General features: G+C 39.6%; 1 protein-coding gene across 2 annotated transcripts in view; it reads left to right on the forward strand.

Moving 5' to 3' along the window:
- Positions 1 to 25,731, forward strand: part of atp10d (ATPase phospholipid transporting 10D) — a 53,187-nt gene that overhangs the window by 4,639 nt on the left and 22,817 nt on the right. Inside the window, exons 3-7 of one of the 2 annotated variants that reach the window (XM_063908686.1) lie at positions 802 to 996; positions 8,368 to 8,572; positions 9,235 to 9,320; positions 9,729 to 9,835; positions 25,158 to 25,289. In XM_063908686.1, coding sequence (XP_063764756.1) covers positions 802 to 996; positions 8,368 to 8,572; positions 9,235 to 9,320; positions 9,729 to 9,835; positions 25,158 to 25,289 — 725 coding nt within the window. Of the gene's footprint in view, positions 1 to 801; positions 997 to 3,524; positions 4,359 to 8,367; positions 8,573 to 9,234; positions 9,321 to 9,728; positions 9,836 to 25,157; positions 25,290 to 25,731 lie in introns of those variants that run through there. The other variant, XM_063908687.1, reaches the window with a different exon arrangement.

Raw genomic sequence — 25,731 nt, forward strand, 5'->3', positions numbered from 1 at the left:
AATAATTGATTCTGGACTTCACTAGGAGCCAGTGTAGAGCTGCTCAAACAGGAGTGATGTGGTCCTTTTTCCTTGTTCTTGATAGTAAATGTGGTTGCTTTACTTAGCTCAACCCTCTTGTGTTACTGCTGCTTCCAAAAATACAAGAAGGCAAAGGCAGTAAACCTCAATGCCGACAGCTAAAGCACCAAATGTGAGGCTTCAAAAATGTCCCCAACCCAATAGATGACGACACAGTCACTACACTCACTTCTTACAGCCTGGGATACAGGTACAATAGACGAGTCCAACTATATTACGTTGGATTGGTCAGCTTCCAATAGTAAAAACAACTTTACCCACATGCTCAATGAAATGCAAAGGGGTATTCATCTTTGGTACCACAGAAATAGTTTAGTTTAATTAGTTACTTTTCTCAGAAGGTAATGCTGTGACCCTTTTAAATGTATCTTAGAGTGACTTTCATTTCTAAATCTGGGGACCAAATTTTGAGTGCGGAGCAGAAATGCTTCCTTGCAAAGAGGTTTTGCTGCTGGAAGATTCCATGTACTTTCTTAGGTATTTGCTATTCCAGAATGTAATCCTTGTTTGTTTAGCTTAGTATCATGTATGGACCTTGGAATTTGGGTAGAAATTGCTAGATAAACCTATTAGTCCACAGTTTTCTGAATGCCATTGCTTAGGTCCATCAATTTGAGTTGAGATATTTCAGTTCAAACCACAAATGCAGACCAACTGACAGACACATGGGAAAGGGATTTCAACCACATACTAATTAGCTGCTTTGGTCTTCGTTTGTAGGGCCGCCAACCTCTATTTCCTGTTCCTGGTGTTACTGAACTGGGTGCCAGTGGTTGAAGCCTTTCAGAAGGAAATCACCATGATTCCTCTGCTGGTGGTTCTCATTGTTATCGGCATCAAGGACGCCCTGGAAGACTACAGACGCTACCTGTTCGACAAGAAGGTCAACAACAATGTGGTGCGAGTGTTCTGTGGGTAAGGCAACCTCTTGAGCTGAAATGTTCTGACTTTTGTCTGTGAGGCAGTGAGAATATCAACTGGTATGAAAGAATATTGAACTTCATCATGTTAGCCAACTTTTAGGAAGTACAGGTGCATCTCAATAGATTAGAATATCGTGGACAAGTTAATTTAAAAAAGGTGAAACTTATATAGATTCATCACACAAAAAGTGAATTATTTCCAGCAGTTATTTGTGTTAATCTTGATGAATGCAGCTTACAGCTCATGAAAACCCCAAATAAAAGTACCTCAGAAAATTTGAATATTGCACAAGACCAATAGACCAAAAACAGATTTTTTTTCTACTGAAATGTGTAGGCTCTCAGTACTTGGTTGGGCCTCCATTTGCATGACTTACTGCATCAATGTGGCGTGGCATGGAGGCGATCAGCCTGTGGCACTGCCGAGGTGTGATGTAAGCTCAGGTTGCTTCGATAGCAGCCTTCAGCTCGTCTGTATTGTTGGTTATGGTGTCTCTCATCTGCTTCTTGACCTCATATAGATTCAGATCAGGCGAGTTTTCTAGCCAATCAAGCGCAGTAATTCCATGTTCATTCAACCAGGTATTGGTACTTTTGGCAGTGTGGGCAGGTGCCAAGTCCTGCTGGAAAAGTAAATTAGCATCTCCATAAATGTTGTCACAAGGAAGATATCCAGGACATGGGCTACATATCTAGGCCCAAGACCATGAAGAGCTTTAAAAACCGATTTATTTGTTTCTGTATTTAGTATTTGATTTTGTAGCTCACAGTGTAAGGCTAGGTAACCAATTGAACCCTAATGCAGAACACAAAGCACTGAGATAGGGAGCGGTTGCAAAAGTGTTTATTTAGAATACTTAAATAAGGTTGAAGCAAAGGGGTTGAGCAGAACCAGGAAGGGTGAGTCCACAGCGAGAGGGATCCTTCGTCCCGAGTGTGGTCCAGGTGAGTTAGGTGGGCAGGAATCCAGAGAGTTTTCCAGGAAGGGTTGAAGCCAGGAGTCAGGCAGGATGACTGCAGAAACAGGAAATAGAATCAGTTATCATACAGGAACGTGACCAACTAGCTGTGTAGCAGAATCTACGATCTAACGGTTTGGTGGAGTTGAAGCCCAATTTTTAAAGCCAAGCTGATTTGGATTGACAACAGCCTGGAACCTGCACACCAGATCCCACTCCTATCATCAAGCACAGAGACAGAGGGGGGAGGGAGAACAGAGATTTCTTGCTAGGAAGGAGCAGAGGGCCTGACACACTGGCAGCCAGTGCAGGACTTTGAAATTGGGGTGATGTGTGCTCTCTTTCGGGTCCTCGTTAAAACACGTGCAGCTGAGTTTTGCAGCAGTTGTGTAATATTCTTTTCAGGCAGACCAGAAAGTAGTACATTGCAGTATTCAATTCTACATGTATTGAAAGCGTGCATCAGTGTCTCTCAACTGGCCTGAGAGAAACTAGCATGACTAGCTTTGCATCAGAACTTCAACGAGTTAGCTGCTAGCTAGTGAAATGTAATTGAGTCAAACTGAGCATAGGCTTATCTGAACCACAGCTTAACTGAAGAATAATGGGCTTGTCTTATTTGTCTTAGTTTTCAGACTTTCCAGTTCAGTAGCCATATTACCAACTTCAAAAGAAATATTGTTTAAACTCAACCAAGAGCAGCATTCCTACTTTCCCAGCATGCAACAGCAACAAAGACATACTCTATACTGACAATAGTCCCTCCACAGGCCTGCTTTATAATAGTGTCTTAGCTCAATAAACATCTGTAGTATTTTAAAGTATGTTTGTTCGAGGACCAGGGCACCAACAGAATTATTGCTCTGTTTGGTTGGAATATTGGCCAGTTTAACCATTTCAGGAATTCAAAAATATCTTTGTTTATGGACCACTCCAGGATTGTTTATTGAAAACTAGAAGCCTTTGTTGTTCATATTATGTAATTGTAATAGTTCTTTAAACTAAACCACAATCAGGTCTTTCATTACAACCCATATGAACATCTTCTGATCTTTATGAGGAGTAATTTGTTTGTCTTTTTACCAAAAAGTGACAGATTTAGTTGTGATTGTTGTCCTAGTTGAAATAACTCTGTCACTCCCTGAGCTGAGTCCTTTTTGTAACCCTACCCTAACCATGAGAGGCAAGGCACGTTTATTTATATATCACCTTTCAACACAAGGCAGTTCAAAGTGCTTTAGAATCGGAGGATGAAACCCTCTTTATTGTCACACACATGCACAGCAGAGCACACACAGTGAAATTGGTCCTCTGCATTTAACCCATCCTAGTACTAGGAGCAGTGCAAAAATGAAAGACATTAAGAGCGTTAAAAAATAGTGCAGCATAAACACATTATAAAAAGGCATTTAAAATGAATGAGAGGGAGAAAACATGCATCCAGTGTTTGTTGTTTAAGTCTTTTCTTTTACATACTCCCTTACTGCTCCCTCTCTTACATATGTGCGTACTTCCCGGACTGGAAATAATGCAGCCAGTAATCCAGGCAGCGATTCACAACATCTTCCTTGTGTGTTTTAGTTCAAAGAGCCGTCTTTACTTCTATCTGGAAGACGTATCCAACCATTCTTTCCAACTTCACTAGACATATCAACCTGTCAACTGCTCTGATCTTGAGGGATCCTCTGGAAATAAGGGACTGCCAATCTCTTCTGCTGCTCCGACTCTCCCATTTCTTCTTCAGTGTATGTGTGATTACACAATCTGTCCTTTGAGGCAGTTGTAAAACTTGGACCTTAAGTTTGTTTACAGACCTTTGAGGAGGGGCCAAGAAATCCGCCATCGAGTTATTCACTCAAACGTCCTATTTACTTAAGGTGTCAGGAGCATTTATTCCACATTAGACCGGTCTGTTAATAAAAGGGACGGCAGGAACGCGGAAAAAAAGTGGCAACGGTTGCAGGTAGGACAGGCTAGTGAAAACGGACTGAATCCAATGGAGCAGGGACCTCATGTATAGCTTGGAATGTCTTCCTTCTTCCAAGGAGCGCCTGGGGAAGAACAGGACAGTGGTGACTTCCTTCACTGTGGATGAGGAGCTGAGTCTACTCTTGAAGACGTACAATGGCAACAAGATCCGTACCTCCAAGTATTCCTTGCTTTCATTTCTGCCAAAGAATCTATTTGAGCAGCTCCATCGTGTTGCCAATGTCTACTTCATCTTCCTTGCGGCTCTCAACTTTGTTCCCGTGGTGGAGGCCTTCCAGCCCGAGATCGCTGTGGTTCCCATCATACTGGTGCTGTCAGTGACCGCGGTCAAAGATATGTGGGAAGACTACCACAGGTATAAATCGGACCATTCCATCAACAGGCTTCCGTGCCATGTTTACAGCAGGTACGTTCAATGTTTCTTTCCGAGAAAGTTGATTTTCTAAAGGCAAAACAGAACCTATAAATGCAAGCAGTGGTGACAGAAGTACCTAGATGTTTCATTTAGGGTTATCATCATAATGTACATAAAGTTCCTGAACATAAAATACTCATGATGCAGGATGGCCATTTTTTAGATGAAGTATTTTGCATTACACCAATAATCTGTGATTCATTAATGATTCCTTTTAATTTAGCAGTTTATAAAAGTTGAGCTAACCAGCTATCTTAGTCCATAATATACTTTATAATTCATCAGTTGATTTAAATGTTAGATTAATAATGTATGACCATGCTTAGTAAATGATCTTGCCAAATATGAAAATATGTGGAGTAAAGTACAGTATTTGCTTACAAGATTTTAGTGGGGTACGAACATGAAGTAGCATAATGTGGAAATACTCAAAGTACAAGTATCTCCAAAATGACATAACTTGAGTAAATGTACTCTTTACTTTCCAACACTGAATGCCAGTTATTAATCATCAATGCTAACTAAATTAGCTTTAAACAGCTTTCTACACATAAACCAGTATGTGACACAAAAAATGCAACATTTTGGAAAAAGCTGGGTGGATAAATTCTTCACTTCCATTAAATCAGCTCTTTGAAATTACAAAAAGTCATCAGTCGGTCAACGAGCTTTTGACAAATAACAGTATATTACTGCTGGCAGCTGAATACATACTGCTGCCTAACAACCCCTCCCATACTGTGTAGGAGCAGGTAACAAAGACAATGTTGACATATTGGCAGCTGCTATTGTAATTAGTCAGCAAAAGTTAAGCAGGAAGTCAAATGAAAATGTATTAGACAATCACTAATCATCAACTATGTCAGTTAAGTGTATATTAAGGGCCATAACAGTCCAAATTAGTCAACTACACATTGAACTTTTTAAAGCCAATCATGATAGCATTAACATGAATAATAAAATAAATGAAATGTTTAAAGAGAGAAATGAAACTGACATGGCAACGTCAACTCTACATAAAACATTAGTGGAGCTGAAATCCAACATGTAAAACTAAATACAAATAAAGACGGTAAAAAGTCAAGGAAAAACAAACTGATGTTGAAAATTCCCCCCAACAGTCTTATACGATGCGTGTTCCAGTTTTTGTAGTGTTTTTTCTCTATTATAAATAATTCTAATTCATTCTGTATATTTTACATTGTGTATTCTATAGATGCACTTTTGATATTTATGTTTTCTACTGTTTATGTATATATGTACTGTTTTTCATTTTATTCACGTATTTATTATATTTTAACTCATGTAATGTCTAAAAATGATTCTCAATTTGGGATGAATAAAGCATCTAGTCTATAGAATGTATAGATTAGATATACTTAATTTAGATTTTTAGTATACAGGTGCAGCTCAATAAATTAGAATATCGTGGAAAAGTTCATTTATTTCATTAAGTCAATTAAAAAATGCATATATTATATGGATTCACTACACACAAAGTGAAATCTTTCAAGCCTTTATTTGTCTAAATATTGATGACTACGGCTTACAGCTAATGAAAACCCAAAAATCGGTATCTCAGAAAATTAGAATATTGTGAAAAAGTTCAATACTGTAGACTCACGGTGTCACTCTAATCAGCTAATTCACACAAAACACCTGCAAAGGTGTCCTGAGCCTTTAAATGGTTTCTCAATCTGGTTCAGTAGGCTTTACAATCATGGGGAAGACTGCTGACTTGACAGTTGTCCAGAAGACAGTCATTGACACCCTCCACAAGGAGGGTAAGCCTCAAAAGGTCATTCCTAAAGAAGCTGGCTGTTCACAGAGTGCTGTATCCAAGCACATTCATAGAAAGATGAGTGGAAGGAAAAAGTGTGGTAAGAAAAGGTACACAAGCACCAGGGATAACCTCAGCCTTGAGAGGATTGTCAAGAAAAGGCCATTCAACAATCTGGGGGAGCTTCACAAGGAATGGACTGAGGCTGGAGTCAGTGCATCAACAGCCACTACGCACTGACATATCCAGGACATGGGCTACAACTGTCGCATTCCTCGTGTCAAGCCACTCCTGAACCAGAGACAACGTCAGAAGCGTCTTACCTGGGCTAAGGAGAACAAGAACAGGTCTATTGCTCAGTGGTCCAAAGTCCTCTTTTCAGATGAAAGTACATTTTGCATTTCATTTGGAAATCAAGGTCCCAGAGTCTGGAGGAAGAGTGGAGAGGCACAGAATCCACGTTGCTCGAAGTCCAGTGTGAAGTTTCCACAGTCAGTGATGATTTGGGGAGCAATGTCCTCTGCTGGTGTTGGTCCACTGTGTTTTCTCAAGTCCAAAGTCAACGCAGCCGTCTTCCAAGAAGTTTTAGACTACTTCATGCTTCCTTCTTCTGACAAGCTTTATGGAGATGCTGATTTCATTTTCCAGCAGGACTTGGCACCTGCCCACACTGCCAAAAGTACTAATACCTGGTTTAATGACCACGGAATTACTGTGCTTGATTGGCCAGCACACTGGCCTGACCTGAACCCTATAGAGAATCTATGGGGTATTATCAAGAGGAAGATGAGAGACACGAGACCCAACAATGCAGACGAGCTGAAGGCCGCTATCAAAGCAACCTGGGCTTCCAGAACACCTCAGCAGTGCCACAGGTTGATCGCCTCCATGCCACGTCACATTGATGCAATGATTCATGCAAAAGGAGGCCCAACCAAGTACTGAGTGCATACATATGAACATCCTTTTCAGAAGGCCGACATTTCTGTATTAAAATGTTTATTTTATTGGTCTTATGTAATATTCTAATTTTCTGAGATACTGCTGTTTGGGTTTTCATTAGCTGTAAGCTGTAGTCATCAAGATTAAGACAAATAAAGGCTTGAAAGATGCACTTTGTGTTTAATGAATCCATACAATACATGGGTTTAATTTCTTTAATTGACTTAATGAAATAAATTAACATTTCCACAATATTATAATTTATTGAGATGCACCTGTAGATCTAAATTAAGTAGTTCATTTTAGATAACCTATTGACATAACACTGGAAGTAACTGACTGAAGATCTTAGACAGAGAGTAATATCCAATTTGTATATGTGGTTAATTAATGCCAAACTAATGGCTGACTCCTCCCTTTAAGCAGCAGGAGCTTTCACCCCTATATCTTATAAGCTACAGTTGACACAGTACAGTGTAGTTTTAATGGCTGACACTGGCACCACTATGTTGTACTATGTTCTATTCCATAATAGTATTCATCATTCAAACAGACTTATTTTGAAGTACTCTTTAAAGGCCTTATACACTTTTGTGAAGGACATGTTTCTCCATGTGACCCGTCCACCTGCTGCTGCCTTTCTGGAAGTTTGTTAGATATATCATTAATAATAGACTTCTAATCTTTGACAAATGAAGAAGATAACATATTATCAACTTTGTGTTCTGTGGATAAATGTATTCCTGCTCTGTGCTGCATAAAATTGTTGGTTGTTATCAGCTGGAGCCGAGTCTGTTTGCATTAGACTAGAGTGTGATTGTTCAAAGGATTCCGGAAGTGCTAAAATGCTAACGAATTTCCCGGTTTAGGACTTATTCCTGCACTACTCTGTATAGATCAGTTTAAGTTATTATTGACATGTTCTTTTTCCTGTTCTGTATCCTGTGGTGTACTCCAAGGCTCCATATTTGGCCCATGTTATTTGCATCATAACAATTCATACAACTACCCCAAAATGTACAGATTTTGATTAAATGCATGTGTTCCACTGCCTGGAATCTTTTGAAACTAAAAAATATGAAGTTTTGATTGCTTGTAAATCAAAGCTTCATATTGGACTAGCAGAATGGACTACTCTGGATATTTTTTCTTGGCATTGTCTTAAAGTGTACTGTAACCTCATGTACCCCAAACATTGTGTGGTCTCTGCTCTTTCTCTCTGTATTTCATCATTTGCCTGAGACGTTTTCGTCTGTCTCTTCTCATATTGTCCCACAGTAAGCAGAAGGCCTACATTGAGCAGCGCTGGCAGGATGTGCGAGTTGGAGACTTTGTTCGTCTGTCCTGTAATGAAATCATTCCGGCGGACATGCTGCTGCTGTATTCGTCTGACCAGCGTGGGGTTTGTTACATTGAGACCGCCAACCTGGATGGAGAGACCAACCTGAAACAGAGACAGGTGGTTTCTGACCTCCCGTTGCAGGTAATTCATAAATTAAATACACATCTTGTGAAAACATCAAAAACGGATGTTTCATTAACTTTGTATGTGCTTATACATTTGTGAATGCTGCTTCCCAAGGACTGACAACAGTTTAGAATCATTTTTACTTTATTAAATTTACAGTACGTTTCTTCAAATGCAATCATTTTCCCCAGTGTAAATTATAATAATGTCCATGGTATTAAATGAGTGTAAGTCACTTAAAATAGAAGTATCATCTTCAATGGCATGTAATATTTAAAGCAAAATGAAACGTTACCACTCTCAAGAGCATAAGGTGAAACAACAACTCAACAATACATTGGAGGAACACAGGGCCCCTGGGCCACATTAAGCACTTTATATGTTTGTGATAAAGATTATTTTGAAGTAGCATTCTTCATTTCTTGGTTTTAGGGTAGGGGTTAACCAATGCTTTTCCAATGTGCAGTTTGTGCAGTGTGGCTTTATTTCCAAATCATAAGGATAGTTAGGCCTAGAAAATCTGGTTAGGAAGCTATATTGTTTATGATGGGATGTGTTTGGATGAATGATTTAAGTGGCAAACATAAACAAATGAATGGCTCCTTAATGTTTATTCTTGATTATGAGTTCATTGTCAAGTATTAATCAGAGGGTGTGTTTGACTGTGTGTTTTCTAGGGTGTAGACTCCCCCCTCGAGAGCTTCCACAGTCGTATTGAGTGTGAGAACCCCAACAATGACCTCAGCAGGTTTAGAGGTTACATGTAAGTTCCTCTCTATGTCTGTATACACTCAGTACAAAGTACACACTGCGGTGACACTGATACATTGGATCACCTTATCTGTATTCATTAATTGATGCCAACATGTGTATTACTTTGTGACTACAGTCTCAGAATACCCTCATCTTCATCAAAACAAGTTTTCTTAGAATATTTCAGACATTTCTGGAACATGTATGTCTGGAATATTGCCGTTCATAAGTCTGGATGAATAGATATTTCATATTGGAGTGTTTTTAGACATTATACTGTATCTACCAATGGTAAAAAAAAATGGACTCCAGCTGATTTTCCCCATCATAATATAATGACCCTTTGAAGTATATCCTCTTGTGAGGAAAAGTCAAGCTAAATAGAAGTCATATATATAGTCATTGTGTTGTTCCGCAGGGAGCACCCCAGTGGACTTCGTGTTGGCCTCCACAACAACAACCTGTTGCTGAGGAGCTGCACCGTCCGCAACACTGAGACCGTGGTGGGCATCGTGGTGTACGCTGGTAAGAACCAAACACACACTGATGGTCAATACTCTGGCCTGCTCACATCGGAGTCTTCTGTGTGAGGAATACATCACATGTTGGAAAGATACATCTGAAATACTGCAGGTGTCATCCTAAGGAGCTTTCAGATCCAACATACAGCAAATGTTCACTAACGTAACTGAACTGTTTGTGGAGTCTGTTCACCACAAGCAGGAAAAGAGGAAGTTCAGCAGTTACTGTTATTTAGAAAAGGAAACGAGTGTCACCTATTGTTTGTCATTTTTTATACAGATGAGATCCAATTACATTCATAATTACTTTTATCTTTGTAAGTTCATCTCAGATAAATACATTTTAATAATAATAAACCTTATTTATGTATCACCTTTCACGCTTGATGCAGCCCAAAGTGCTTTACAGAGTATGAGAGAAAGAAAAACAATAAAAAGTGAGGAATATAATTAAAAACAAAGTATAAACAAACAGAAAGAGGTACATAAAACAATAAGCCATGAACAGTGATACTATTAAAATAACTATTGCCCCAAATAAAAAGCCAAATTAAAAATATATTTTTTAATTTACTTTTAAAATGCCAATGGAGGTTGCTGTTCTAAGATCCAGAGGGAAGCTGTTCCACAGTTTGTGGCCATCAAAACAGAAAGCAGCCTCCCCAGTTTTCTTGTAGTGGGGTTAGGTACTTCTAAAAGTAAAACATTGGAGGATCATTAGGTGCAGTACAGCATTACCTTTTCTCATTTTGCAAGAATGAATGAATAAAACATATTTTATTCTGATTGACGACAAAACTATACATCAGCCAAACATAAACACTACCAAACATTAACCTGGGTATCTTGAGACCTCCTATTGCAGTTTTACACCTGTGTGCCATTATAGCCACTGTATTTTGATATTCCTTCTCAAAAAGTGTTTCTTTCATCAGTTATTGTTAATGCTCTTATGGCAGCAACAGCCGTGGCAACATCTATCAAACAGTGTTTTGTCAGAATAGGTTGGAGAGCCTGGGCCCTCCTGTTTCTCTGACTGTAGTCCGATAAGTGAACTCGAGCTCCTTTGTGTCTGCTCTGAATCGAGATAATACAGTAGAACCAGTCAGGTGAGTTGGTGCAGGCGCCCTCCCCCACTACCACCATCGTACTGTCTGCAGCTATTTTATCATGACAACACTTTTTTGTTTACAGAACACATTAAGTCATGTCATTTTCCGAGCTGAAATTCAGGAATGTCTTACTATATATTTAACATTAAAGGACATAGACATTGAGTCGCCTGTATCTCCTATCTGACTCTGATTCAGTTACAGTTTTGAGTGCACAGAGCTAGTATAAATATGTGTTATTTTATGGAATTCATCAGTTTAGACTTAGGGTGTTTTCACACTTGGTCCCCTTTAAAAGAACCGAACTCAGTCCTCTTTAAGTGGACCAAAAAGGGGACCAAAAGAAAATAAACTCAGTTCTTTTTGTGTTCACATTGTGAGTTATTTCAAAGAGGACCGGGTTCACTTTCTGGTTCAGTTCAGCTTTGATGGGGCCTCAGTCCTCTTTCTGTTCACACTATGTCCTAGAGCAGGGGTGCCCAACCAGTCGATCGTGGGCTGAGTTCCAGTCGATCGCGAGAAAATGTTGTGAGTAGGCTATCCTCCTACTGTTGTGTAAAATAGGCCTACATTAAAACTTCCAACTTAAAACATCTTAAATAGGCACAATGAACTGCTGATCGTGAAGCAGTGTGTAGATTTGTACAGCTATAGTAAGGTAGATCAGGCATAATCACAGAAAAAATCTCACGCGCTTCTTTCTATCTGCGCGCACATGGTATGGTTGCTAGGTTCTAACTAAGGACTCGGAAGAGCGTGAGAAGCTTGACTAGAGCGAGTGGATACTACCATGGCAGCAGAAGCTAAAAAATCTAAAACTTATCATTTTCATTCAGAGTGGGAGGAGGATTATTTGTTTCGTGTATTCGAATGCCAAGTCCATCTGTCTTGTCTGCAATGCAAATGTGTCTTTACCAAAGAAAGGGAATTTGGAGCGGCATTTCAAGACGGTCCACAAGAGCTACGATACAAACTTCCCAGCTAAATCACCACTGCGCGCCCGAAAAGTCAAGGAATTGAAAAGTCAGCTAGCAGCACAACAGTCCATTTTTACCAGGCCCAATACCACGAGTAAGGCTGCAACCATAGCTTCTTATCGTGTCTGTCGTGTTCTTGCAAAAGGAAAGAAATCTTTCAAGGATGGTGAGATTGTGAAAGAAGCGTTCATGGAAGCCGCAGATGCGCTTTTTGCTGATTTTAAAAATTGAACGGGATTGTGTCTGCTATTCAGGATGTGCAGCTATCAAGAAATTCTGTTACACGGCGATGTGAGGGAATGGCAGAGGATGTTGAACAGCAATTGAAGATTCGATGAATCCACTGATGCTGTGGATGTGGCTCAGCTATGTGTGTTCATTAGAATGGTTTTCGACAATATGAGTGTAAAAGAAGAGCTGCTGACCATTTTGCCTTTGAAAGGGCACACAAGAGGCACAGATATTTTTCAGGTTTTTATGGAATTTGTTAGTAAGAGCAAGTTGCCCCTCTTCAATTAAAGAATTTCTGAATATGCACAGCTAGAAGACAGTCAGTGGCTCTTGGATTTAGCCTTTCTTACCGATCTGACTGACAAGCTCAATAACTTGAATCTAGAGCTGCAGGGTAAGAACAAACACATCATCAACATGATCAGCTCCGTGAACACCTTTAAAAGCAAGTTACAGCTGCTATCAAGCAGGTTGCAACAGTGTGATCTGTGGAGCTTTCCACACATGGACACAGAACTTAAGCGTCAGGGCAAAGACTGTGCGGAGCTTGAGAGTGCACGTCATGATGATCAAGTGCAAAGGGTCTTGTCAGAATTTGACAGGCGCTTTACTGACTTTGCATCCATTGAGCCTGTTGTCAGTTTTCTCAGTTTTCCATTTGGGGAAAACATAGGTGTGGATTGTATAACGTCCAAAGTGGCATCACTCTTCAACCTGGATAGCGGTGCTATTGAGAATGAGATCCTCACACTAAGTAATGACATTGAGCTCAAATCAAGAGCTACACCTCACACAAATGTCCAATTCTGGAATCTATTGCAGAAAGAGAAGTACCCCAACCTCAGACAAACTGCAAAGAATTTGACTGCACTTTTTGGATCAACATATCTGTGTGAGTCTGCCTTTTCACATATGAAAATCATTAAGTCAAAATACAGATCCACCATGACTGAAGACCACCTTGCGGCCTGCTTACGGCTGGCACTCAGCTCCTACTGTCCGGACTATGAGAGACTAGCTTCCTCCTCTCAGTGCCAGAAGTCCCACTAAGGTAGAGAACCACTTTTCCAACTTAAATTAGGCATTGTATTAATTGGGTTGTATGTTGTTGTGTTGTTACGGGCCAGTCCTAGGCCTACTTGTGCTTATTCTTTTCACGACGTACGTTTACTTCAATAAATGTATTATTATTGTTAAAACTTGATCTTTGTGTTTTGTGTTATTATATAGGTGCACAATTAATTGTGGCTACGCTATGGCTTTCGTTATGGCTTGGTAGATCTCGACACACTATCAACGTTAAAAGTAGATCTTGGTTCAAAAAAGGTTGGGCACCCCTGTCCTAGAGCTCTCAGACCCCCACTGCACTGCATTCTGGGTAGTTTTCACTTGGAACAATATGGCTGCTGCTATGCTTGCTCTCCTGTGTTTTCTGGTTAAATTAGCGCACATACGCAAGGAAAATAAGAGTTATTCAGATTACATATGTACACAAAAAGCGATTGAGGAGACTACAAAGAAGACTGGTGTAAGAAATGTTCGTTTATTCGAAGCCCAGGAGTCGATTTAAAAGAAAACAAAGTGAAGCTCCTCTTATAAGTTTCAAAAGGAGTATTTAATAAAAGGATGCAGCAGTAGGTTTTACAAAAGTTTCACAGCTGAGGCTCAATAGCCCGGTACACGCGTCCACAGGCCGCTGACTGAGTGGAGCTCATCAGTAGTTATTGTCTGGCGGTCCGGAACAAAAGAGAGAGCGATTTCACAATACAAACATGTTTTATAGAACCACCCCTTTCCGGCAATTTCCTAAATGCGTAAAATCTTCAATTCCCTCCTTTCAAATCATAACAGAAATCAACCATAATACCAAGTTGTAATAAGTGATTAATCATATGCTAGGAGTAGTTTATAGAGCATTTCATTTATATAATAATAAGAAATTATTAGGCACTTCTTTCAGACAAACTCATCTTGCTCATGGTCTGAATAAGGGATCGGATCATCCTGCTTTTCAATTAATAAATGTAACTGTTCTCTCAAGAGAAATTTACCTTGATTTTGCTCTCTAGAGAGGGCCGTGGTGATCAATCGGTTCGCTAAAGTGTGAATACATGGAATGCAACAACATGCACATAGTACCAAGATTGTAGCCATTCCTGCAATGGATAGCATTGCACTCATTCGGAGTCTAATATTTACCAAACTTTCTGTCTAACGTTCCTACAAAGGGGTCCTCTACTCCACTAATGTCTGCTAACTCGATGATCAGGGCGGTAAGTCTTTTTAACGCTCTGGCTACGGATCCATCTGGAGAAGTGTTATTTGGGATGAAAATACAGCACAAGATTCCAAACAGTCTACAAACACCCCCTTTATTAGCCAAAAACATATCTAAGGCCACCCTATTTTGCCAGGCCATCAGACTGGTTCCGTCCAACTGCTCGTGCAGTCCCCATACTGCATCACGGGTGTAATTTATGAATCTCTGCTGGTTATAGCAAATGTAATTAATCCATTCAACGTTCTTCTTGATTGTAGGCCAGAGAAATATCGATTTGAACCCTGCGGTTAACTAATTTCTTGCTTTAAACTCATCTGGATCTCCCCGGGGCACCCCAATATAGTCAAAATAAACGGAAGAAATAAAAGTCCCTCCTGGAATTGACCTTTTCATTCTGCTGGTCTTGGGGTGCTGTGCAAGCTTTGTTAGCGGTCTGGCTGTCATTGGTACTGCATAGAAAGGCATCACTAACTGCACCAGTGCACATGTTCCAGGCCAGTCATGTGGAAGGACTGGGCACAAAGTTTTAGTACCACAGTACCACCAAACATCTGCCCTGGGGTATTGCATGTTAGCCACAGCAATTTCTGAAAGAAGGCCCTGGCTGGTTACTGCTGTTGTGGAATTTCACCATCGTAACGTGCCCATATTAGTGCCTTTCGTGTGGTTCTTCACAATATAATCATAAAGTCCCTCATAGGGAGTGAAAACTGGTGGAATGTCATTTACTTTTATGATGGGGTACATTAATGCAATATCAGTAGAGCCTGCTGGGGATTTTTGTTCATAGAGTCTATACATGCACAATTGTCCTCTTGGGTCGTTGTAAGCATTTAGAGGGAAAGGCACAGTACCGAGACGGGGCCTTGCAGCATCACATGCCATACAGTCTGACATCCTACAATATGTCACTAGTCTATTATTATCCTGTGAATAAACCTGCGCTGTTCCTGTATTAGGGACTGCAATCAGGGACTACCTCCGCTTGGGGTTCAGCTATTTCTATCAAAACCGAACCCACAGTTGTCCGCTCCCGACCCAAATCGACTGCCTTTAATTTAAAAGCTGCATCATATGCATTTCTTTTGTTTGCCATAATGAGGGTTTGTGAATAAAAGCTTCCTTCGCTCCTGTAATACTCGTCTTGCTCTTGCTAATCTTGTCTCTTTTTCGCGCTAATTCGTACGGCACTACTTTGCCTGGCGGACGGACATGTGACCAACATACCACTCTTTTCCCCCGTGACTGTGTGTCTGATCACATGCCCTTCCGCCAGGCAAAGTAGTGCCGTACAACAGCGGAACAAACCAAAACAAAACCTCTTACGATATCACAAAAATCATGAAAAATAGAAAATAGAAAAGCCGCACCGGACTATAAGCCGCAGGGTTCAAAGCTTGTGCAAAAAGTAGCGGCTTATAGTCCGGAAATTACGGTAGATTTGAATTTCCAATAAGTATCTAAATTATTCCTACATTTCTGGAGAAGGAAACACTGACTGTGTAGATAGAATAAGACCCAGTCAAACCATGATGCAGCCAGAATGAATTAATTTCCTGGCTGTTGTTCCTGACAAGGTGTGGATGAAATATACTTCTGGATCAGAATCAATTACCCAAGGCTTCCCTTCCTACCAATCACATAAACTCTTTAGATGTATCAGCTTTCTCTTGTGCCAAACTCCATTCACCAACCCCATGTCAATCTCTGCCTGAATCGTGTGCAGAAATCCCTCCTTACCAGACAAAGCTGCTTCTACCTGTTAGTGTTTAGAAGTTAGAGAGCTGGAACATGAATTCAGAATTCCAACATAATGTCATCACATGTTTCCTAGGAACTTAGATTACTTCTGTGAAACTATTGTTGTGTTTATCACCCTCCTTATACTCATAATCTCGAACAGTCTGTAGTTGAGCCTTACCCTTTGTTCCACTATTTTATTCATCTTACCTGTACCATGTATATCGAGTAGTTGGAGGAGCCTGGGATATAAGATTTACATTGTCAACCTATACTCTGTATCTGCTGTCCATATGACAAACAAAACCTTCGATACCTCTCAGTCTCTACTAGAGAAAGGGTGCTGACTAACTTAGTTCCCGTTTCATCACATAATATGTTTAGCTTAACTTTAACTATTCTTATTATCTCCACACTTACTAACCCCTGGTATCATATCTGTTAAAAAAAACATTTACAAATTCAATATCATTATCACAGGTGACCTCTTTCATAGGTTTTACTCTGGAATTGTATCTGTCAGCAGCCTCTCGGCAACTGAATTGATAATCATGGAATTTTAATTTGAGCAAACATGTAGCCTCTCCCCCTTTTCACACATTTTAACAAAGAGGTGTAACAAAAACCTTGTCAAGAAAAAAAAACTTCAGTTAAGCAAAAGTTAAAAAACACATCACTCATTATTCAGACACTTCAAATCATTATTGTTTAAACATCAAACTCTCCCGTTAAAGAGTGTCTCTCTCCATCCATCAGTCCTGAAAGAAACAAAATCTCTGGATTTAGCTTGTGTTAGTTCAGAACATGCTCAGTTAGTCTCTGTTCCTCTCTAAACTCATGCAATTGCATTGATCAGATGCATACATTCATTCTCACTCACACAGTCGGTCTGGTCAGGTTCAACCCAGAGTCAGTCATCAACAGTGCTGTTGTGAAATAACACTGTCAGTCCAGGTCAAAGGTCATTTGGTCTCAGTCTTTTGGTCACGTCATGCTCTGCAGAGTCTTTAATTATTCCGTCATACTCTTCATTTACAAAAAGACTTATAAGTTTCCTTTTAATTACTACTGTTTTTAAAATATGTCTTATCATTCTTTTAGGACAGTGTCGTGGTTATGTAGAGAGACGTCCCGGACGTATGCACATTCCAATCTACTTATATTAACCTGTCCAATGAACATATGCCAGATGTGTAGGTCACTGCCTTTTGACCTTCTAAGGCGTCACCTTAATTCCCACAATATATAATGTCAAAACTGTTGAGATATTGCACACATCTGGTGTCGCAGCTTGTGTGAAACCTTCTAAAGAACAACAACAACTTACTTCAATATACTTTACTTAGATTACTTTAACAAAAACTGCTTCCCTCATGTTAAATTAAGTAATTACTAAGTCATCACTTCCTTTTTAATCTACTGGATCTTTATCACCACCTAATTCATACAACAATATCTAATAGATCTTATTTCCAATACTCTTCACATACTCACTATCTTAAATCAAAACATTATTAGGATCTGTATGACTCTGCTCGATTCTCTTAATATACTCCATTATTCATTATCAATTCTAGTCTTCTTGAAAAATATTTCAACTCTTTAATCGGGAAAATAATGTGTGAAACTATGAGACCTCTGACATGTTATAATTACACTTTCAATCAATAAGATTTTTTTAAATAGGAGTGACTTTAATAATGGTTTCCATTCACGTGGTTAATTATATTTTACATGGTCTAATCTAATGTAGGAGTTATCACTATAACAAGTTTGTTTCATTTAAGTGTCATATCTGAGATCAAGTGTGTACTAAATCTCTCCCTCCTTCTGTAGATCTAAACTCCCACAATTTAACTTAACCAACGTCACACCCAAATATAGGCTCTGAAATAATAATAGGTTAACATGATTAAATGTTCCTACCCTGTTCTCCTGACTCCTGAACAGTTTCTACCAAAAGTGTAGTGGATCTCGCTTATCTCTATAATCTCCCCCTTTTTCCAATAATGTGTTTCAGATTTATTTACTTGTTCACTTTAAAAACTTCCTCTTTTCAATTATCATTTACCAATCTATAAAATCTTATGTAATAAAACATTCGATATTTGATCTTAAATTTAAAAAGCCAATTCAAATTCTTTAAATGTGTTCCACTTATGTGTGTGTGTGAGGGAGTGTGTTTGCACGAACTCACCCATTCGAACTCCCCTTCCTGCCACCTCTGCCCTCTGGCTTGATGACCCCCGTCCTCTGCACATTCTGCCTATTTACCTTTCGCCCCTTCCTCTGCGTCTGGTTATTGACAGTCTTTGACTTTTTGGACCTGCATTCCACATCAAGCTTCTCTCCTTGTACTGATTTTCATTTCAGCATTAGTCTGCTCAATCACCGTCTCTGGATGTCTTTCATGGGAGGCGGAACCCCATTTTCATGTGTCTCATTATTGTCCATCAGAATCTGTGCTCTGAATCAAACCTTGTTGCTCTGGACCTCTGTGCTCTTATCAGAGGGACTGGTGAGTCCCTCTGATAAAAGAGATCTCTGTCAGTCAGCATGATGCATGTTTGTAGCTGACCCAGGTGGAGATGCAGACGGATGCAGTTCTGGGAACAGCCTTGCTGTTACCTTCCTTCTCTGTTGAATAGTTAGGAAATCACCGTGGGGGATGGTCTTTCGTATTGCTCAGGAGGGTCGGGGGTCTGTCACCAGATTGCAGAGGCTGCAGCTCACTTTAACCTAGGAATCTCAACACACTGGTTAAATAAATCCACTTAATTTTAAATTTTTCAACTAAACATGTCTTCTGTCTTGTGTATTAAATGCCATCTACTGTAATCAACTAAATTAATGTCTTCTAATAACATATCTCTCAAATGCATTTGACTGTACTCCTTTAGGGAACTATTTTCTCCCATGATTTAAATATTCACATCCAGAAACCATATTCCCACACATTATCTTTGTACGGCCTCTGTTTTCTGGCATCTTTTCTTCTACAATAAAAACATTTCATTCATTCATTTCATTTCAAGTTTTTCAAAAAGTTAAAATCCCTTTAACTTAACCTGTACAACCCAGCAGAGCATATTAACAGATCACTAAGATGTAAATTGATTCAAGTGTAGTCATATGATTCACTCCTGTATTTATTTTCATAATTACTAGTGTTAACACTTTTATCTATATTAATAATCGCTAAACTTCTTTTAACAGCACTTTCTTATAAGTAACTCCCGTTCTTTAAACTGTTTCTCTTCTCTTCTCTACTGCTTACAGACAGATGACTCCTGAGTCTCCTCCTTTGGGCTCACAAGATGTCTCCCCATTCACAAAACTCACACAGGAACAATTGGGTGTCGCCTGCACCCCCCTTAATTGTCTTAATCCCCTCTTACTTAAACAAGCTTTATCTTTATGGTTATTACTCAACACAGCTTCACCCCCTGTTCTGTTCTGTGTCTTATCAGAGAGCTGCCTCTCTTCTCTGTTATTTTAGTAACCATTCATCCTTTAACCTCTGGCAACCCCCCACCATCTGCTTCTTGTTTGTAGAGAATTCACTCTTTCAAAATGTAATTGTCTTCGTGCCATTTGTGCTTTCTCTGTTTTTCTCATTCTTAATGTCAATGTATCTGTCCTAAACCGTATTTCCCATATGGGAAGACTGGTGTTGGATTGAAGATCAACATCAGATTCAGCTTTATTGTTATTCGTACCCATTATCTCTTTGGTTCTTTCGTCTCTTGTGAGATTAACCAATAGGTCCAGACATACCGGATCCACCAAACAATATAAAATCACTACAATAATAACAGAGACACGCCTATCTGCAAAACTCTGCGACAGCTCCCATTTGACCCATCTGCTTTGTTACTTTTCAAATTTTCTTCCTTTCATTTGGCTCTGTTATAGCATCTGATCTTATATTTCTCCTTTCCTTTATATCTGCCATTGAGCCTGGCTCTGGGATCACCGTAATCTTGGGATTTGGAGGAAATCTTAGAGGAAATATTACCTTCCTTTTTTTAAGAGGACAATTTCATAAAAAACATTAATAAAAACTAAAAAAGTGTAGTGGTATTTGTAATATACTCGTGAAAAATGTTTGTGTAAATTTAAATGTTTAAACTCTAATTATAATATTTTTTAAATGTGGAATTATGCGTCAGGTGCAATATCTATCATGAAACACTAGTGTAGTTATTGATCTGACTAATATGTCTTGTGTGTATTGCATTTTAACATTATACAATATGCCCACTAGAGTGTGCTACTGTAATTCTCATTTGTAATAATTCAGTATATCAACTAGAGGGTGCTATTTCGTTCCTAAGATGTCCGATGTATACTATTCCATACCTCCAACAGAGGGTTCTATTTTATTTCTAAAACGATGCTGGAGACACGTATTAATTCGTCTATCAGGGGCGCTGTTTTATCTCTGACCCCGTCTTTATAGGCTATTTCCTGACTGGTTTAGCTTCTCTGACCATTACTTCCGGTATAATTTCTTTAAGTTGACCTCATCTGCTCCTCTTCTAAGGTTTTCTACGTTATACTTCCTATTAAAAGTGTTTTAGTCTAAATTAACTGTTCATTGTAACACTCATCACTGTGTATTCTATCAGTTGTTACAGGATGTGTTTTGAAACTATTTATTTAAAAAACTTTACTTCCTCTGAATTCTTTCTGTTAATGATTAATGCTAACTAGCTATGCTAACTTGATTGGCCTATTGTCTAGAACCCCACGTGTAAAGATTTAAAGACAAAGGACAATGGGGGAGGGAAACACACACCACGTTTTCAGATCGATTCAAGCAGAACAGCACAGTTCAAAAAAGCCCAACACTGCTTGTTTTAAAATCTCCCTGCTTACAATTTCACATAACAATTATCCCTACACTAACAATTTAGGTATTCGTAACAAATCTCCATGCCCTAACAATTTAGGTATTCATGAAAACAACGTGGAAAAAGTAGCCTCTAACTATCTTACTTCCCGTTGACTTTGACGAAGCCGACCTCGTCGGATTTAATCCAATCTTATCTAAGTCTAGAATCAGTGCAGGAGACGGGACTTCAACCTCTCTCTCTCACTGATTTCCTCCCTTCAACAAACAGTAGTCTCAGGGACTTCAACCCCGAGTACCACGCCTCTTTTGGCCGAGTGGTCTTCCTTTTAATATTAACGCTATTACCAACTATAATTGTTCAATAAGGCAACACGCTAATCAGAGACTATTGGAATGTCATCACAACTCGTAATTCTGTCGCAAAGATTACGTTAACTGACTCAATCACTGATCACTCTATGGATCAGGCCTTAACAAACAATAGGACTTTTTTAATCTTACTTTCTCATCGAAATTAAAATATCAGTGTCGCTACGCTGCCGAGCTTTAATCAGCATTTACGTATTACTTTACCTAAATCACTTTACTAATTCCGGCATAAAAAGGACAAACAATTCACCAGCTTTCGCTGGTAAAAACACTAAACAAACAAAACAAACACGAACACACAAACCTTTGCAAAACCCAGGACCGCACCCCAGTTTTAATATATTCACTTCTTAACTTCAAATAGACAGTTTTATCACAATTAACGACTCACCTCCAGACACTCACATATAAAAATGCTATATAAGCTATGCAGATTTTGAAACTAACTGGCTCTGCTTACCTTTTTAAATGGGATCCAATCTGAGTGTCTGGGGGTTATGCCGAAACTCCGCGAAATCCCCCGCACATCAAATCACGTCGGGGTCACCAACTTGTAAGAAACGTTTGTTTATTCGAAGCCCAGGAGTCGATCTAAAAGAAACGAAGTGAAGCCCCTCATATAAGTTTCAAAAGGAGTATTTAATAAAAGGATGCAGCAGAAGGTTTTACAAAAGTTTCACAGCTGTGGCTCAATAGTCCAGTACACGCGTCCACAGGCCGCTGAATGAGTGGAGCTCATCAGTAGTTACTGTCTGGCGGTCTGGAACAAAAGAGAGATCGATTTCACAATACAAACATGATTTATAGAACCATCCCTTTCCGGCCATACAATAAACAACTTCGAAATAAGACGTGCTCCGGTCTCGTGCTCTCATTGGTTGGTAGTGGGGGGCTGGATCCTGTTGACCGCTTGTCACATGGGGTTCTCCGGACTCTTCTATTGACTGAAGTCGTTGGTGGCTTGTCCTCCTATGACGTCACCGTCGCCATCTTGTTAGCGATGTCCTGAAGCGCTCACCTACGATATTCTATTATGCAATCCTTCTGAGGTTTATCAGTTACTAAACACGCAATAGTATTGCTGCAGCATCAATGAGTGAGAGGTAAAGGCAGTGTGTTTAGTATGTAACTCCACTGGTCCTTCTCCCTCCACTCGTATACAATACAATATTAGCTTTATGCTATCTGAGGCTAAAAACAACATCCGGTAATACTACCGGAATTGGACAAATATGATCCGTCCAGAAACAGTGAATTATCTTTTAATGTTCCGTTTCAATATATTGATTATTTCTAACACTGGCATGGCGGAGAAGAACTTTGTTGCAACAAAAAATGATCAAACAACATCTGATTCTGGCAAAACTTGTGACACTTCAGGTATTGTGTCAGAATATCGAGCTGTACATGCTTCGCTACGACTGCCATTACCACGGCCACGACCACGACTTGATGCTGCCGTACTTCTCTACCGCTCTGAGTTTTCCCAGCTGCAGTTACGTGACCAATCTACGGCAAGCGAAGAAGGTTGCAATACAGTGCAAAAAGGCGAAGTGAACCCGGTGCGTACGGTTGGAGCGTTCACAGATAGACAAAAAATGCTGTGTCATCGATCTGAGTTTGTTTGGAGGGCTGAAAGGGGCCAAGTGTGAAAACACCCTAAAAGCAAAATCTTAATTATACAGATACAGGGTTACAAAGAACTCCAACTTAGTTGGAGTTGCCACTCAATGAGAACAGTACAAAAGGATGTAATTCAGAAATTTCAGTTTCAGTGTCAGCCTGCTGCCTGCCACGGACATCAATCCCCTATTTATCCTCCGGAAAAACAAAGCTGTCTCTGCCGTCTGACCAGATATCTGACCCCATCTTCATATTTCTGGACTCATTATATCATGTTGAATTAACAGAAATATAGTTTTTTGGCACAGACTTTAACATTTTATGGGGGAAATCTGCATTTTGGTATGAGGGCACAGCAACCAGTAAGATGCTGCTGCGCCCCTGTTACCCAGTTTAGACAAAACCCTGATATACTATCTGCTATAGACCATTTCAGAATGTTGGTAAACAAAAGGCGCCAAGATACTTCCGGGTGGCAGAACGCAAGCGGCTTCCCACTGACCTGAAGACATCCAGCCGGCTACTACTGTGTGAAACGAAAACGTGTTGTGTTTGGGGTTGCACTGCCAGATATAAAGCAAAAGGTGTAGGGTTTTATCGATTTCATTCAGAAAAAACTAAATGTATCCAGCGGAACCTGTGGGCTCCCTCTCCTTGCATTCACTTCTCTACTCTGCTTTGCTCTGTCAGGTCCCTAGTGTTCACTGTCAAAAACCTGGTTCTGTTAAATTACAGAGTGACTGGAAGAATGTGCAAACAACCAAATATTAAAACTGCTAAGAGGAAGTCTTAAGGATCCTCTAAATGATATGATTCATCCAACATTTACCTTTCTGCTGCCAACCCCTGCTTCATGTATATTCTCAGAACTGTCCATCTACAAAATCATAGCAGAGCATAATTATCTTCAGCTGGGGAAATTCGAACGTATTAGTACATTTCAGGTCTCTTGAAGATCAGACCTGCCAGTCACTGCCTGAAGTAAAAGTATTATACAAGGAAGCGTCCAAACTTCTAGTGCCATGTAGGCTACTGACCAAATGTCAATGTAAGAAATAGGAAAAGAAAAACAAAGTTGTAGGCTTCTGCTGATGGATGACTGATGTGTGTACCACATTGTATCATCACCACAAGTTTAGTTTGAGTGAATGCCTAGCTGAGTAGCGCTAGGCCACAGCACGCTGTCCATTTAACCTTCAAAAGTGCACGTCTGTGCCATCTGATCCGAGCAACAGAAAACGATCAGTTAGTTAATCAGTCCCTAAATGATCATGTTAACAATGTCTGAATTTCCACCACGTCTGTTTTTGAATCAATGTACCTGTTGAAATGTAAATTAGGCATCTTCGTTTACTAGTTACTATGGTGCCCTCGGAGAACTCGTTGGCTTTTGCCACCTGGAAGAACGTCTAATATTGTTGTGACGTCATGGTAAATTCTCGTATTGTTAATGCTACAGCTGTAAAATCTTTTGACAGTCAATTATATTAGAGGATTAACGGCAGCCAGGTTTTTCTCTGATAACATAAAATTGTTTTTGGAATAGAACAGAAATGTTGGTTCCTCAAATATCTTTCAAAATGACTTAATTTATAGTTTGCCAAAAACATCAAGGCTAGGATTGCTTTATCTGCGGTTGCACGCAGGCCCTAAGTGACTGTTGGTGATATTCATTGAATAAACTCCTCCTCCACCTGAAGGATGAGGAACTTTCTATTTAAAAACAGGGCTTTTTTTTTTTTTTTTTTCAAGGTTTACAAACCTTGACAAAATACTCTTTATTAAACAGCACTGTATCTGTTAAGGACAGTTTAAAATGCCCTTCTATAATGGGTTTATTTTGTCTTAATGCTTCGGTTTGTTGTTAAGCACTTTGAATTGTGGTTGAAATTAGTAAGATAAATAAACGTGCCCTGCCTAAATGTATTAAGTCAAATAGCAAACACACAAAAAGTCTGTTAGAAACCAGAAGCAGGCTTTACGCATTAGAAAGCATTTATAAAAATTAAATTTCAGTTGTGTGAAGTGGAGCTGTAAAGAGGATTTGATGTATTCACTTCATGTGCACTCTGTGTTATGCTGTGTATACTGTAACTGAGCATGTCTGTGTTGTGTTCTCTTTCTGTGTGACTCAGGTCTTGAAACTAAAGCCATGATGAACAACAGCGGGCCACGGTACAAGCGCAGCCAGCTGGAGAGGCACCTGAACACCGTGGTGCTGTGGTGTGTGCTGCTGCTCTTCATCATGTGTCTCACTGCTGCTATAGGTGTGTGTTAGCCCCGCTCTCACTCCACTACACAGCTTTGGACAGACAGCAGTAGTACTGTAGTGTAACATGAAACAATAAGCCACAAGAAGCCTGTTTGGCTGCTGAAATATCACTTTTAATGACTGCCTCTTTCTTTAATAAAATGGCTACCACTTATACCTTGCACAGTTTTTATAAAATAAACACACACAGTCAAAGAAATGTAATCTTTTATACACAAAAACATTTTTTAAGCAATACTAAGCAACATACATGGTCCTGTGGAAGGTATGTCGGTCTGCTTGTTCAAATTTATCTGGATGTCCTCATCCATTTTGCTAAGTGCTGGCTTTCTCCTATACAGTGCTAGCTTTCATTATGTTACATCAGTTACTAAAACCAGTTTGATCAAATCCATCGGCTGCAATGATATGCTAAATATAACTTCAGAAAAGTGAAC

The sequence above is a fragment of the Eleginops maclovinus genome, chromosome 19 (assembly GCF_036324505.1).
Source record: "Eleginops maclovinus isolate JMC-PN-2008 ecotype Puerto Natales chromosome 19, JC_Emac_rtc_rv5, whole genome shotgun sequence".
In the NCBI taxonomy this organism is placed as follows: domain Eukaryota; kingdom Metazoa; phylum Chordata; class Actinopteri; order Perciformes; family Eleginopidae; genus Eleginops; species Eleginops maclovinus.